This window comes from Podarcis gaigeae (assembly GCF_964106915.1).
Source record: "Podarcis gaigeae genome assembly, chromosome: 7".
Lineage (NCBI taxonomy): Eukaryota > Metazoa > Chordata > Lepidosauria > Squamata > Lacertidae > Podarcis > Podarcis gaigeae.
Window position 1 is genome coordinate 10,946,410 of NC_139683.1, and position 14,623 is coordinate 10,961,032.

Genomic DNA, 14,623 nt, shown 5'->3' on the forward strand with positions numbered 1-14,623 from the left:
CTCGCAGCCTCCCCGCACCTCCTCCCAGCCCGAAAGCCGCGGGGAGTCCCGGCAACCCCCTAGCCTGGCCTCCTCCTGCTCCTCGCGTCTCTTACCAGAGCCAAGCCTGGAACGGAAAGAGAGCGCCACGAAAACAGCCAGCTTGGTGGCGCGATCGCCGCTACTGCCTCTACCGGAGAGAGGGGCAATCCCTCGCGCCTGGTTCTGGGGGCTTCACACCCACACACCCACCTCTCCCTTTATTTTATATTTTTGCACCCATCGGCAATCGCGATCATAAAAGGTGGCGGGTGGAGAGCGCACGCCAGCCTCCTTTCTCGCCGCCGCTCTGTGCGCAATTACGCGCCGGGCGCTCGCCAAACTGGGCAGGAGGAAGAGGAGGAGGAGGAGCCGGTTGAGGCGCTGCTGCGATTTGCTGGCTTCCCATCTCTACAATGGACCACGCCCTACGGTGAGGCTGGGCAGGGCTGGGCGGAGAGAGAGAGAGGAGAGAGAAAACTCGCTCCCTGGCTAGCATCGGAAGCTGGAGCGCGCGAGGAGGGTCGGGGGGCTGCGCCGGGGCTCTCATGCGTCGGGCTGGGAAATAAACCCTGCGATGAGCTGCTCGCCCCTGCCCGGCTGGACCAGGTGTTGTTGCCGCTGCCAGCTTCCTCTCTCTTCCTCCTTCTCCTCCTCCTATTCCTCCGGAGCATCCTCGCCGCTGATGCCTCCTCGGTGCCCGGGGAGCTGATGCCCAACTCCCCTGGGGAGGCGATGACCTGACGGAGGATGTGATTCCCTCGCCCTGCCTTTCCTTCCTTCTCCAGCTCTCCCCCCTCTCTCTCCTCCCTTGCCCTGCCCTGCTGGGGAGGGGGGAGCCCTCCCCTCTCCCTCCCCCCCCCAGAAAATCGGAGGGTGGGCGCAGACCATGGCCTTTGGCTCCCCGCGGCTGCTGTTCCTGCGCACCCCTTGCTCACCTCTGAGGACCAGGGCAGAAGAAGAAGGAGGAGGAGAGGAAGATGGGACTAAAATCCAGGAAGGCGGCGGCGGCAGCAGCAGCAGCAGGAGCATCGCCGCCGCTACCACCTCCAGGGGCTGATGGTGGTGGCAGCGGCGGCCACGTCGGGGACGAGAAGAAAGTGGGGCTGGCCGCTGGGGACCTGGAGCAGGGCGCTCTGGCTCTGGGCGCCGGGGCGGACAAAGATGGGACCCTCCTGCTGGAAGGGGCGGGCAAGGAAGACGGTGGCAAGAGGTCCACGCAAGGGATTGGGCTGCTGGCCAAGACGCCGCTCAGCCGACCCGTCAAGAGGAACAACGTGAAATACAGGCGGATGCAAACTTTGATCTACGACGCCCTGGAGAGGCCGAGGGGCTGGGCGCTGCTCTATCACGCCTTCGTGTGAGTCGCTGCTGGCACCCCATGACACCTGGGCGCGCGGTTGATGGATTACTTGCGCGATGGGCCAGGATAAAATGTTCGGGGGGTGGGTGGGTTGGATGGGACCAGGGGTGAGGAATCATGTCCATATGGGTTGGCATTCCTCAGTGGGATGGATATTGGGGGGGGGGGTGTCATTCGGTGGGCCGATGCCACGATGCCAACAACAACATGTTTCTGGTTGGGTTCTAGCAAGCTGCAGACCCAGATCCTGGAACGGAGAGCGTAGCTTTAGGGCCGTTTCCCACGTTATGGGGCAGCACACACGGGTTTGCTGAAGCAAAGGGGTGTGCAGACAACCCAGCAGGGAGTTGCACTTGATCCCGGGCTCCCAGTAAGATGCACGTGTCTGCAAATCCACCTCGGTGTTGTTTTGCGTTTTGTGCTGAATGTAATGTGTGAATCAGCCTTTGGGAAGGCTCGTGGCACGCATGTAACGCTTAGAGATGCTTAGATGCTTCTCATTCACGTGCCTCTTTTACCCAAAAGGGCTCTTTGCAAGAAACCGTGGTGGTTTGTAAGGGCAGAAAAACACCCTGGTAAATAAATCTGGATTGGTGATGGCGGGTTGTGGGTTATCGGCACAGGAAAAAAAGCATATGAATTCTGGGTTGTTGGGGAAAACGCGTGATAAGAATTTGCTTTCTGAGGTGGACTGATCGCTATCAACAGCTAGGGTGCGTTTCGATAACGGAGTTAAATTGTGGCACTAGGTGATCGGCTGGGTTCTTTTCCTGCAAGGTAAAAGCTTCCACGATGTTGGATGGAATCTCGTTGCAAAGATAGAAAGCATGGCTTTATTTTCTTCCTGTAAAATAAAAAAAAGGGGGGGGGGGCTGAGCTCTCGAGAGATGCAACGCCTGAAGATGTGAGGGCTGTGATAACGTAATGTTATCTTGGTCACATGGAAGAGAACATGTTTTCCTGAAAGTCGAAAGCGCTCAAGGTGTTGTGGGGAATTTGCCATAGAAACAGGGATGTTTGATTATCTGCCTGTGGTGCGTTATCATTCTAGTCTAGGCAACAGCCTCATGGAAACTTGTTGTCAACAAAAAGATTTGCAAGCGGTTGTTTTGGTCTCTGTGTGTTTCTCCGGGAGCAACACTTGTGCTCTTTTTTGGGGGGGGGGGGCGGGGCGGGCAGGCGATATGATGTTCTCTGGGGAATTTGTAAAAAGACAGGTAGATTGAAAACGCTGCTTCAAAGATGCTTCTCCAGATGAGTTCTGAAAAGGCTTATTCGGTTTTTTTAAAAAAACGAGGTGCCACTGAAACGCACCTCTGCAATTAAATATGGAGATGAATAAGCTTTTTTCTGTTTTTAAGGAAAAGCAAGATCAGCGAGAAATTAAAACAACCAGGAAACAACACTGCTTTAGCGGATCGGACCAAGAGTCCAATTAATACTGGATTTTCTTTTCAGCGCTGGTCAGCTGCACCACATCCACAAACTGGGTGTGAAGGTGGTTACTGTCTGCACCTGCTGTTTGCAGGTATACTTCCCTTGGGCATGGAGGTTCTCTATTATGAATTGTGGCAAACTGATAACCCACCATACTTTTATTTAAATATCGAATTAATTGACAGTGATCAAGAAGGTTTCTGTGCATTACTAACAACTCGAACGTTTTGCAGTGTGGAGAGCTTTGCAAGAAACAGACTTATACCAAGGGCATGGGTGAAATGGAAGGGTCACACACTAACTGTATTCCACAATATAAAAGCTGGAATATCCCCTAGCAGCAGAATGGCATCTTTAGTGACTGGAGCCACACCCACACCATGGATTTCCCAAAGAACTCTGGGAACTGTAGTTTGTTATGAGTGCTGGAAATCATAGCTCTGGGAGGAGGCGAACTACAGCTCCCAGGATTCTTGGGGAAGGATGTTCTTTGAATGTGTGGTGTGGCTTATCGTGCCGTGGGCTTTTGTGAAATAAATAAACCAAAAATGCGAAAAGGGCAAATGGAAAGATGACGACTATATCTCACTTTTAGTATGGGTACATTTAGTATGGCTTTCCTGCATAAAACCAGTAAAATGAATGGTCACGAAGAGTCGGACACGACTAAATGACTGAGCAACAACAACGGCTATGGAACAGTGCAGGGCCTGTGCAGAGAAACCACACGTATTTTTACAGATGTCAGGCCAGTGCAGTGGTTGCAGTGTTGGACTTAAAGCTGAGAAGGTGTGGGTTCGAATCCCGAGTGGATAACCAAGAACCCTTGTCGATCTTAGACCAGTTGGTATCTCTCAACCAAGTCTGCCTCACACGGTTGTTGTAAGGATACAAAGTGAAGGAGACTCACTCTTAGGTCCTTGGAGGCCTGGTGGGATGATGATGATGATATTATTAACAGCCACACCATAAAAGCAGTTTATAGCTGTCATGTGGGACATCTCTGGGAGAAGAAACGGCTAAGAAGTAAAACCCTACACAAATCCGAAGTGAAGTCCTTAAGACAATTGGATGGTGCCTTGTATACATACAGTGGTACCTCGGGTTAAGAACTTAATTCGTTCCGGAGGTCCGTTCTTAACCTGAAACTGTTCTTAACCTGAAGCACCACTTTAGCTAATGGGGCCTCCTGCTGTTCTCATCCTGAAGCAAAGTTCTTAACCCGAGGTACTATTTCTGGGTTAGCGGAGTCTGTAACCTGAAGCATATGTAACCCGAGGTACCACTCTACTTCCTTCCGGCAACTCCTGCAGCCAAGCTGGTGCTGAATGTCTTGGTCTGCTTTCCTTTGGACCCCATCAGCGAGGCCGAGGGAGGGGTGGTCTTGCCCTCTGGGCAGACCAGGACCTTCATACACCCTGCCCAGCCTTGTGCCCCAGAGCGGTCACTTCTGTGCTGCTAGCGCAGCAAAAACAATGCGGGAGGCAGCAGTTACGAGGTCTCAGCAGCCACAGCAGGTGCTGCGATTCTCCAGCTTTTGGCTTCACCCCCAGAGGCTTCACTTCCTTTGTATCTTAAGACCGACAACAACAAGAAATACCTAGCAGTGTTTGTAGTGTGGGCGTTCCAATAGGTCTGGAGCAGTGGTGGGGAATGTGTGACCTTCAGATGCTACTCCCATCATCCCTGACCGTTGACTGTGAAGGTTGGAGCTGATGGGCATCCACCAGCATCTGAAGGGCTGCAGGTTCTCTTACCTGACCTAGAAAATGTTGCGGAGGGGCACATAACAGTCCCATGAATGAAACTTGAGGGGGCTTCAGGGGTGGTGAGCAGGGGCGTAGGAAGGGGGGGGCAGGTCGGCCCAGGTGCCATCATGGAGGGAGGTTGACAAATTATCAAGGAACAATTACTGCCCTACTAGGGCAGTTCATAATATATATATTTTTTGAAAATGCCTGCTCCAAAGGTTTTATCTTACTACACGAGGGATTATATAGCTATATATGAAATTTCATGCATATCAGTTAATATCTTGACCCTCCACAAAAACAGCTGTTTACTTGGCCGTTTTCCTATGTCGTGAAGACTGAAGTTTCTATTTATTTTTTAAAAAAATAATATTTATTAAAGTTTCAAAGAAGTTACAAAAATAAAAAGAAGAAAAAAAGAAACAAAAAATACAAGATACAGAAAAATAAAAACAATTAAAAACAAATCAGTCTTTCCATGTCCTGTCTTTCATTTGCTTGTTTCCCTGACCTCCTCACACCTCCCTTTTTTGTATTCTAATTCAATAGTTGTTTCAGCAAGTCCTTACCATTTTTGCTTTTATCTTGATATTTTATCTTAATATATTGTAACTTTACATTTTCACCTGTTAACAATCCATTTTTACATACCCCTTTGTAACATTATTGCTAAAACCACATAACTTCATTCCAGCATCCTTCTAACATTCCTTAATTTTACAGTGTTTCTGTAAATAGTCTTTAAATTTTTTGCAGTCTTCTTCTACCAACTCTTCTCCCTGGTCTCGGATTCTGCCAGTCATTTCCACCAGTTCCATGTAGTCCATCAACTTCATCCGCCATTCTTCCCGGGTGGGTAAATCTTGTGTCTTCCAATACTTTGCGATGAGTATTCTTGCTGCTGTTGTAGCGTACATAAAGAAAGTTCTATCCTTCTTTGCCACCAATTGGCCGACCATGCCCAGGAGAAAGGCCTCTGGTTTCTTCAGGAAGGTATATTTAAATACCTTTTTCATTTCATTATAGATCATCTCCCAGAAAGCCTTAATCCTTGGGCACGTCCACCAAAGGTGAAAGAATGTACCTTCATTTTCTTTACATTTCCAGCACTTATTATCGGGCAAATGATATATTTTTGCAAGCTTGACTGGTGTCATGTACCACCTGTATATCATTTTCATAATATTCTCTCTTAAGGCAGAAGACTGAAGTTTCTAATCCAGTGGAGCAGGGTCAGGATATTAACTGATATGCCTGAATATTCAGATACTACAGGTTCCACATAATATCTGTACTGCATTGTTTCCTGTGACAGCACCTGCACTTTGGAACTCCCCGCCTATTGCAACAAAGCATGTGCCTTTGCTAGACTCTTTTCGGGCATCTGCTAAATCATTCTTCTTTAAGCAAGCATACCTAGATGCTTAGGAAGTTGAAGTAATTTTAATCTTAATATTTTAGCTTTTGTATGTTTTAAAGTAGGATTGTTAATTTTTCTTGATTTTACTGCTGTGGTGCTTTTTTGTTTTGGTAAACCACTTTGCAGGTTTTTAAAAAATAAATTTTATTAAATAAACAAACAATAAATATAAATAAAATAACACGAGCCAACACACAATCCATCCTGTAGATTTAAGTATCTGTTCATAGTCGCCTACTTGTTATCAGAGGCCCAGAATCCACGTTCCTTTGTGAGAAAAAAATGAAATAACGTAAAACCATTTTTGCAGGCAAAAAAATGAATTTTTAAAAATCAATGTGTGTTTGGGGTGGGCGGGAGGGGGGGTTGACCAGAAATTTTTCTCACCAGGTACCACCTGACCTTCCTATGTCTCTGGTTGTGAAGTGATGTGAGATTGCCTGGGGATTACAGTACTCTTGAGGGGCAGTTTGGTCGGTAGAGAATGAGACTTAATCTCAGCGCCGTGGGTTTGAGCTCCACCTTGGACTAAAGATTCCTGCACTTCAGGGGGAGGACTTTCCCAAACTTAGGTCTCCAGCTGTTTTTGGACTGCAGCTCCCATCATCCCTAGCTAGCAGGACCAGTGTCAGGGATAATGGGAGTTGTAGTGCAAAAACAACTGGAGACCCAAGTTTGGGAAAGCCTGGACTCTATGATCTTCATGGTCTCTTCCAACTCTACAATTCTGTGATTCTGCTCTAAGCTCTTGTGGCAGAGACTGTATAAAACTGACCCCCCAAGGATGACCAGAGACTAGAGGGTGGAGTAAGGCAGGTGGAAGCAGGCCTTGCTTGATGGAGTCTCTCCCCTCATTGATCCAAAGCAGGGCCTCCTCAGTGGTGTCTACCTGTTTGTGAAATGCCCTCCCTGTTGAGGTGTGTCAGTCTCCCTCATTATTAACATATGGAAGGGATCTAAAAAAAACCCCATTTCTCTTTTCCCCAGGCGTTTGGTGGCTGAAAGGGGCTGTTCCAGGTAATCTTGAATTTTTTAGCCATGAGGATATGTGACTATTGTTAAATGTTTGTGTGTGTGTGTGTGTGTGTGTGTTTTGCAGTTTTTTTTCTTCTTTGCCACCATTCATTTGGGATAAAAAAGTTATAAAAACTAATAGGGTGGTGCTTCGCATCTGCAGTTTTTGAGTGCTTACAGTCTACAGAAAGTTTGGCTGCCTGATTAATCAGCGTCTTTAGTTAGTCGATGAAAAGTTTTTAAAAATAGATTCATGCAACCAATGAGTAGCCTTGGAATAAAGAAACTGCTTGCAGTTCTGTCTTGCATGTAGGACCAACTATGCTATCCCTTTCCCCTAGGAATACTTAGTGTTTTATATTTTGCTAATACTTACTTCATACTCACCACGGCTAAAATTCTCTTGCCATTTGTCTATGTCTCAGCTTGAATATTTATTACTGGAGACAATGATGCACTTCCTTATTTTGGCAACACTTTGTGGCTGGGGATACGCAAGTTTTATGTTTAATGGAATCTTTTAAAACCTGTTTTACGTAAATGCTTTTTAATCTTTAACATGTTCTGTGAGCTGTAGCTCAGAGTAAACCCACTGGAATTAATGGGCATGACTTACTTCTGTTGATTTTAGTGGGTCTGCTCTCAGTAGAACTTAGTTTTACATAGATGATGATGATGATGATAGATAGATAGATAGATAGATAGATAGATAGATGATAGATAGATAGATAGATAGATAGATAGATAGATAGATAGATAGTATTCCTTTTATGTTTTATATTGCACGCTTGTGGACAGTAATGCTGGGTGGTGGAAAAGAATAATTTGAAATATTAAAAGGAGTAGAAGAAAATGTTAAGAATTGCATTGCTGGATCAGTCCATCTAGCCACAGGACTATATAATGTATGGAGTTCTAAGAGACCCCAAGAAGTCATCTAGACCAACCCTACTTTTAATGCAGGATCTGAAATGCAAGATGCACTTACAGCATTCCTGGCAGATGCTCTGCTTAAATACCTCCAGCAATAGAGCCCTGCCACTATCTGAGGCTGTTTCTGTGCCTCTGTCCAACCGTTCTTAGGAGGGTTCTGCTAATATTTAGCCCAGACCTCATTACTTGCAGTTTCCACCTATTGCTTCTCTAGCCTTGCCCTCTGGAGCAACAGAGTCTTGGTGTTTCTAAGAGCCGGATGCCTACAAAGCAGGGCATGAAATCCACAGCCCTCCCCGTTAGACCTCAGACGCTGCGTGGCTCAGTGGTAGAGCAACCGATTTGCATTCAGAAGGTCCCAGGTTTAATTCCTGGCATCCCCTGGTAGGGATGCGAGAAACCCATGCCTGAAATCCCAGAGAGCTGGTGCTAGTCGGTGGAAGCAGTACTGCGCTAAATGGTCCAATGATCTGACTTTAAGGGGTAAGGTTGCCAAATCTTGTGACCATGAATTCCAAACACTGCAGTGCATGCAGGAAGACTTTTCTGTCTTGCACTCCAAAAAAGGGGGGGGGAGGGAGAGAGAGAGATGTGGAAGAGCGATAGCTCAGCGGATGAGCCTCTGATTTGCACGCAGAAGGTTTCGGGTTCAAGTAGGGCTGGGAACATCCCTTATATGAAACCCTGGTAAGCTAGTTGGACTAGTGGATCTGAATTGCTATAAGGCAGCTTCCTAAGTTTCTAGGAAAGCCAGCAGATTTGGGACCTGCACTTCATTACCTTAATATCCCTTACTTTCCTGGAAACCTCAGAGCACCGTATATGCAACTCCAGTGGTCTCTGCAAAAGAGCTTTTGCTGTGCCCCAAGCATGTGACTGAGCCCTTCACATTCTGCTGAGATACTCCGACTTGCTCTGAAAACCTTTTAATGACATGCCAGGGTCAATGTATTATTAATGGTAGCGGCTCTGTAGAATTAAGGGTTCTGATGTTGCTCTCCTGCAATTTTTTCTTCTCCTTTATACAGTTTAGGCTATGGAAGGCGGCGGGGAAACATAAAAAGCATCTTGCTCAAAACAGTCAGAGATTTCAAATTTTTCGCCCAATTATATTTTATTAAGTTTCAACATTTCAAATATGTACAGTCAAAGCACATTTTCACCCCCCTCTTATTTTTGTTGACTTCTCACCCTCTTTCTCATGGAATTCTTATTTCTTCCCCTTCTGCCTCAGCCTATCTATCAAATCACAACCACAATATTATAATCCATTGCTTCTTTTGTTCATAGCTCAGATTCTGCTCCCAAGTTCATCATACTGTAATATTCCTTTAAATAGTCCGAAAAGGGCATCCATTCTTCCACAAAACACTCATTGTTAGATTCACTTAATTTTGCTGTTAATTTTTGACAGTTTCGCAGAGTCCATTACCTTATTTATCTGTTCTTCTTTGGTGGGAACTTCTTGCTTCCATTTCTGCAAAGGTTAGAGATTTCAAATGGCCTGTATGCAACCAGACAATAACTGAGTACAGTGGTACCTCGGGTTAAGAACTTAATTCGTTCCGGAGGTCCGTTCTTAAGCTGAAACTGTTCTTAACCTGAAGCACCACTTTAGCTAATGGGGCCTCCCGCTGCACTATTTCTGGGTTAGCGGAGTCTATAACCTGAAGGGTATGTAACCTGAAGCGTATGTAACCCGAGGTACCACTGTATAACAATCCAGTATAAAACAAATCCAAACACCAAGGGAAATATTTCTAAGCGACATTTTGCTTTCCCCAGTCGGCAACCTGGCATCCAGAGATCTCCACGTGGTTGCAAATGGACCCAAGTCAGACGCAAATTGCGCCTGGCGCCCGGCTAATTTCTAACACTGGTCCTGAGTGGGGATGCATGTCCCCACAAGCCATTCCTGTGCACAAGAGGCTGCAATAGTTATTGGTACGGGGTTATTGGCAGCTTCCTGCTCTCCCCATCTGAAATGATGTTCATATTCCACAGTGCTTTTGGAGGCATGCCTCCTTTTCGCTCTTCTGTTTTACACTCGGAGATAACACATCACTTTGGCATCTTGTCATAACAAGCCAGCGGTGGGTTAACCAGGCGTGTTTTGCAACTGGCTGTTTCGCTTGATCTGGCCTCAAAAAGGAGGAAAGCGGGATCTCTGCTGCTTGAGGTCGAAAGGATCAGGCACTCGGATGGGAGAAGGAAAAGGAACCGGCCTGTAGAAGCCAAAGCGGAATGAATAAAAATGAGAGCCGGTTTTGAACGGCAAAGGTGACTCATCCATGCAACAGACAATTAAGAGACGTGGTTGTTTCTCCATTTCTCATCTTCCCAGCCAGCCCTGACGCCTTTGGAAAAGGCAAATGTATCTCTATCTTTTCTGCAGTCCCGTTGCACAAGTGCAGAGCGTGACACGAGATTTGCCGCCCCGAAAAAAATCTGTTTCCAGGTTGTTGTTGTTGTTTTGAAAATGGCAAGTTCCTAGCCGTCAAGGTCTCTGAAGATGAGTTTGAAAGCATATGGAAACTGCCTGGTGAAATCTGAGAGATCCTGCTGAGGTCGGTTCCCTGTGGTCTTCTGTGCTAACCTGGGTTGAAGAAGTGCCTTGCTGCAGCCCTGGTGGAACTCTGCCCATGCTTCCAGCCTGGTCGTCGCTTTGCCTTGCGCATTGTTGCAAAGGCCCTTTCTGCTTGGTTTATTTAGTTTGGCTTTAATTATTGATGCTAATACTTCATATTGCGCTAATAAATATTCGGCAGTGTGCTGTGTAAGAGTAATGAAGCCTCAGCAATTTGGGATCTCAACCACAAACTTTCTGCTATTAAATCTTTGCTGCAAGTTGGAGCAATAGCCAGAGTACCCCCCTTCTCTCTGTGTGTGGTTGTTTATGTGTGAGAGAGAAACCATGCATTATCTGCAAGGATAACGCATTCTAGGACCCCAGTGTGTGCTTGTGTGTAAACCGTGTGGGTTCCTGAGGCCTTGCTGTTTTCTGCAGGAAAGATATTTACCTGCTGCCCAACATTTTGCAAATAATAATAATAATAATAATTTTTTTTTTATTTATACCCTGCCCTCCCCGGCCAGAGCCGGGCTCAGGGCGGCTAACAACAGTAAAATTACAGTAAAATCATAATAGGAAAAAAAACACCCAATTTAAAATACAGGTTAAAATGCAATTTAAAATGCAGCCTCATTTTAAAAGTAGCCCATAGATCTAAACCATAAGGGGAGGGAAGCATAAGGGTCAGACTGAGTCCAAACCAAAGGCCAGGTGGAACAGCTCTGTCCTGCAGGCCCTGTGGAAAGATGTCAAGTCCTGCAGGGCCCTAGTCTCTTGTGACAGAGCGTTCCACCAAGTCGGGGCCAGTGCTGCAAAGGCCCTGGCCCTAGTTGAGACAAATCTAACCACCTTGCGACCTGGGACCTCCAAAATGTTGTCATTTGTGGACCTTAAGGTCCTCCGCGGTGCATACCAGGAGAGGCGGTCCTGTAGGTACGTGGGTCCCAGGGGGAAACCTTGCAAAACTTCTGTTCTCATATCAAAGGCTGCCCTACCTTATTATCTTCGAGTAATTTGGGCGAGGGTTGTAGGTCAGTGGTGGAGCTTTGGAGGCAGAAAGTCCCAGGTTCAATACTTGGTACCTTCAAGAAGGATTGGGAATGTCTGCTGTGTAAAATTTTAGAGAGCTGCTGCCTGTCTGTGTAGACAATATGAAGCTAAATGGGCCCATGGCTCTGGGCTCATCCACATTTCTGCTTCTCCCAGGCCTGGAATGCCTGGATCCAAGTGATTTTCTGCTTGTCCCATGTTTCTAGGCGTGGGTCTGAGCAGGTCTGCCTTTGTCCTGCCATTTGCCACCGGAAAGCCCCTTCTTTAGCACTCCATTGGAACAAACAGCGATCCGTGGAAAAGTCAATTGCTGTTTGTCTCGATTCAATGCCACACCATGGGTTTTCCTGGGGAAATCAGCAGGGTAAATGGAGTTGTGGCTAAGTCCACAGTGCAGGACAGGTTTTTTGTTTTCCTGCTACTGTGTCTCTTGTATGCTGCATTAATTTACCCTGCAACTGCCTGTCTTCTGGTTGATTTAAAAGCCAGAAGGGACATTGTTTCCTCTTGCTTAAAGATACACTTGGAAAAAATAAAGTGTTTACTAGTGCACTATTGCAGTTTGGAGGGACGCGGGTGGTGCTGTGGGTTAAACCACAGAGCCTAGGACTTGCCAATCAGAAGGTCAGCGGTTTGAATCCCCACGACGGGGTGAGCTCCCATTGCTCGGTCCCTGCTCCTGCCAACCTAGCAGTTCAAAGCACGTCAAAGTGCAAGTAGATAAATAGGTACCGCTCCGGCGGGAAGGTAAACAGTGTTTCCGTGCGCTGCTCTGGTTCACCAGAAGCGGCTTAGTCATGCTGGCCACACGACCCGGAAGCTGTATGCCAGCTCCCTCGGCCAGTAAAGCGAAATGAGCGCCGCAACCCCAGAGTCGGCCACGACTGGACCTAATGGTCAGGGGTCCCTTTACCTTTATTGCAGTTTGGAACGAGCTTTGGTGTCTGCAGTGTCTGCATGTCAAGCCGCGCACTGCACATCGCCTTAATTTTAACTTAAAATGCACATGCCCATATCTTCCTTGGAGTCTTTTATAAAAATAATTTTTATTGATTTTCCAATAAAAAAAATCCAATTAATATATCCAATCATAATACTCCAATTAAAATAAAAAGACCAAATTATAATTATTAATTTTTGGGAGCTCCCCACAGTCTGGATCTCGGAAGCATATCTGCCCATCTCAGTTCTGCCTCTTCTTGTTGTTTCCGTATTTTCCACATCTCAATTTTGACGCTTTATAATTCTCTGTCCCCGAGTCCAGGAGTCTCAATCATGTCAAACATCATATTTTCAACCATTGAATACAGATTTATTAGTATATATTCCCTTACTTGGAGTCTGACCTTCCGGACCCTGGGGAAGGAGCTGCTCCCTGAAGAATGACTCAGCCAGGGTTAACTCTCCAACCCTTGCTCAGTTGAAAATAAGCCGGCAGAACGTGCTGTGGCGTTTGCCCTCCTAGGTGTGTGACATCATACTGGGTTCATAAGGAAAGGGTTAACTAATTGTAAAATGACTAACCAATGGGAACCCAAGGGGAGGAGTTAGAGTTAGGGTGGTTGAGAAGTCAGTCTGGAGTTAGAGAAGAGACAGAGAGGATAAGTCTGTGGGTTGGGCTAGTCTGATGTGAGAGAGCGAGAGAATCTGTTCAGAGGGTCAGTCAAACAGTTGATATAATCAGTCGGGAGGTATTAGGAAGGTATAGGCTGGTAAGGAAACTAAAGTTAAGATACTGACAGGAATATTATCTGAGAAACCATAAACTTGTTAATGCTTATAAAATAAACTTGTTTACAGTGCTGCCTCGCAAGACGAAATTAATTCGTTCCGCGAGTTGTGTCGTCTTGCGATTTTTTCGTCTTGCGGAGCGCAGATTCGCTGGGTATTAACGGCTTTAAGAAAAAGGAAGCAAACTCGCAAGACGTTTTTGTCTTGCGAAGCAAGTCCATAGGGAAAATTGTCTTGTGAAGCAACGCAAAAAACGAAAAACCCTTTCGTCTTGCGCGTTTTTCGTCTTGCGAGGCATTCGTCTTGCGAGGTACCACTGTATTTGGTTCATTTTAACCACTGTCTGGACTCAGTGTTTTACCCGAGAGTAACGGGTTGGTGGCAGTGGGGAAGTGAGCACAGTGGTGGCACAGGGATCAATAGACCATTAAACGTCTGGGGACCCTGTGTGATCGCCACAGAGGCTTTCATAGCTCCCTCTCCGTTTCCTTTCTTCCAGGCTAAACATACTCAGCTCCCTCAATCGTTCCTCATAAGGCTTGGTTTCCAGACCCTTGATCATCTTGGTCCTGAAACATTAATGGGAAGACATGCACATACCCATCACACAAATCAGGATGAATGCTCATTGTCATATATAACAAATCAGAATAGATGCTTAGTAAAAACCAGACCTCTGTGTGAGCAAGCAAATCAGGACAAATGCTCAAAAAAAGGTCATCTGGAGGGAGCGATGTCGAAAGGAAGCGATTTCTATTCTGACCTCCATTAATCACAACCAGCATTGTTTCTTGGTTTCCACCTTATACTAAGTCCACTAATTGAAATAAGTTACGTAATTTACATAACTTGCGTTCATTTCAATGTAAAACAAATGTCAAAACAGTGCAAAACAGCCTGTCGTTAAGCGAGCACAGTGGTAGCACAGAGATCAATACACCGTTAAACGTCCAGGGACCCTGTGTGATCGCCACACTTGCCTATCCTGGCTCAGCCAGGGTACAACTGTTTGAGCTGAGGCTGGTGTAAGTCCCCCAAAAGGGACATTCTAAGGGTGGGACTGTGTGATTTATTTATTTTTTTTGTAAGCTGCCCTGACCCCTTTTTTTTAAATGGAAAAGCTGGGCTATAAATATTTTAAATTGATAAATTAATAACTAGAAATGTGGCGATAGGGCATCAAATTATGGCCTAGCAACTCCTGATGACATTGTTAGAGAAAGTTGGATTAGGAAAATTCACGGGCAATAAATCTCTCATTGTGGCGTTGCTTTGATATTGATGAAATGAAGTATTCAGTGCTGAGTAAAGGGAAGGTGATGTCTATTTCCACC

The 14,623-nt window shown here is 46.1% G+C and overlaps 1 protein-coding gene across 2 annotated transcripts in view; it reads left to right on the forward strand.

The window, feature by feature from the left end:
- Nucleotides 1–417: 417 nt before the first annotated feature.
- The window catches only part of KCNQ3 (potassium voltage-gated channel subfamily Q member 3), a 162,261-nt gene continuing 148,055 nt past the window's right edge, over nucleotides 418–14,623 (forward strand). Inside the window, exon 1 of one of the 2 annotated variants that reach the window (XM_083749085.1) lies at nucleotides 418–1,378. In XM_083749085.1, coding sequence (XP_083605211.1) covers nucleotides 999–1,378 — 380 coding nt within the window. In that variant the 5' untranslated portion in view covers nucleotides 418–998. The remainder of the gene's footprint in view (nucleotides 1,379–14,623) is intronic. The other variant, XM_083749086.1, reaches the window with a different exon arrangement.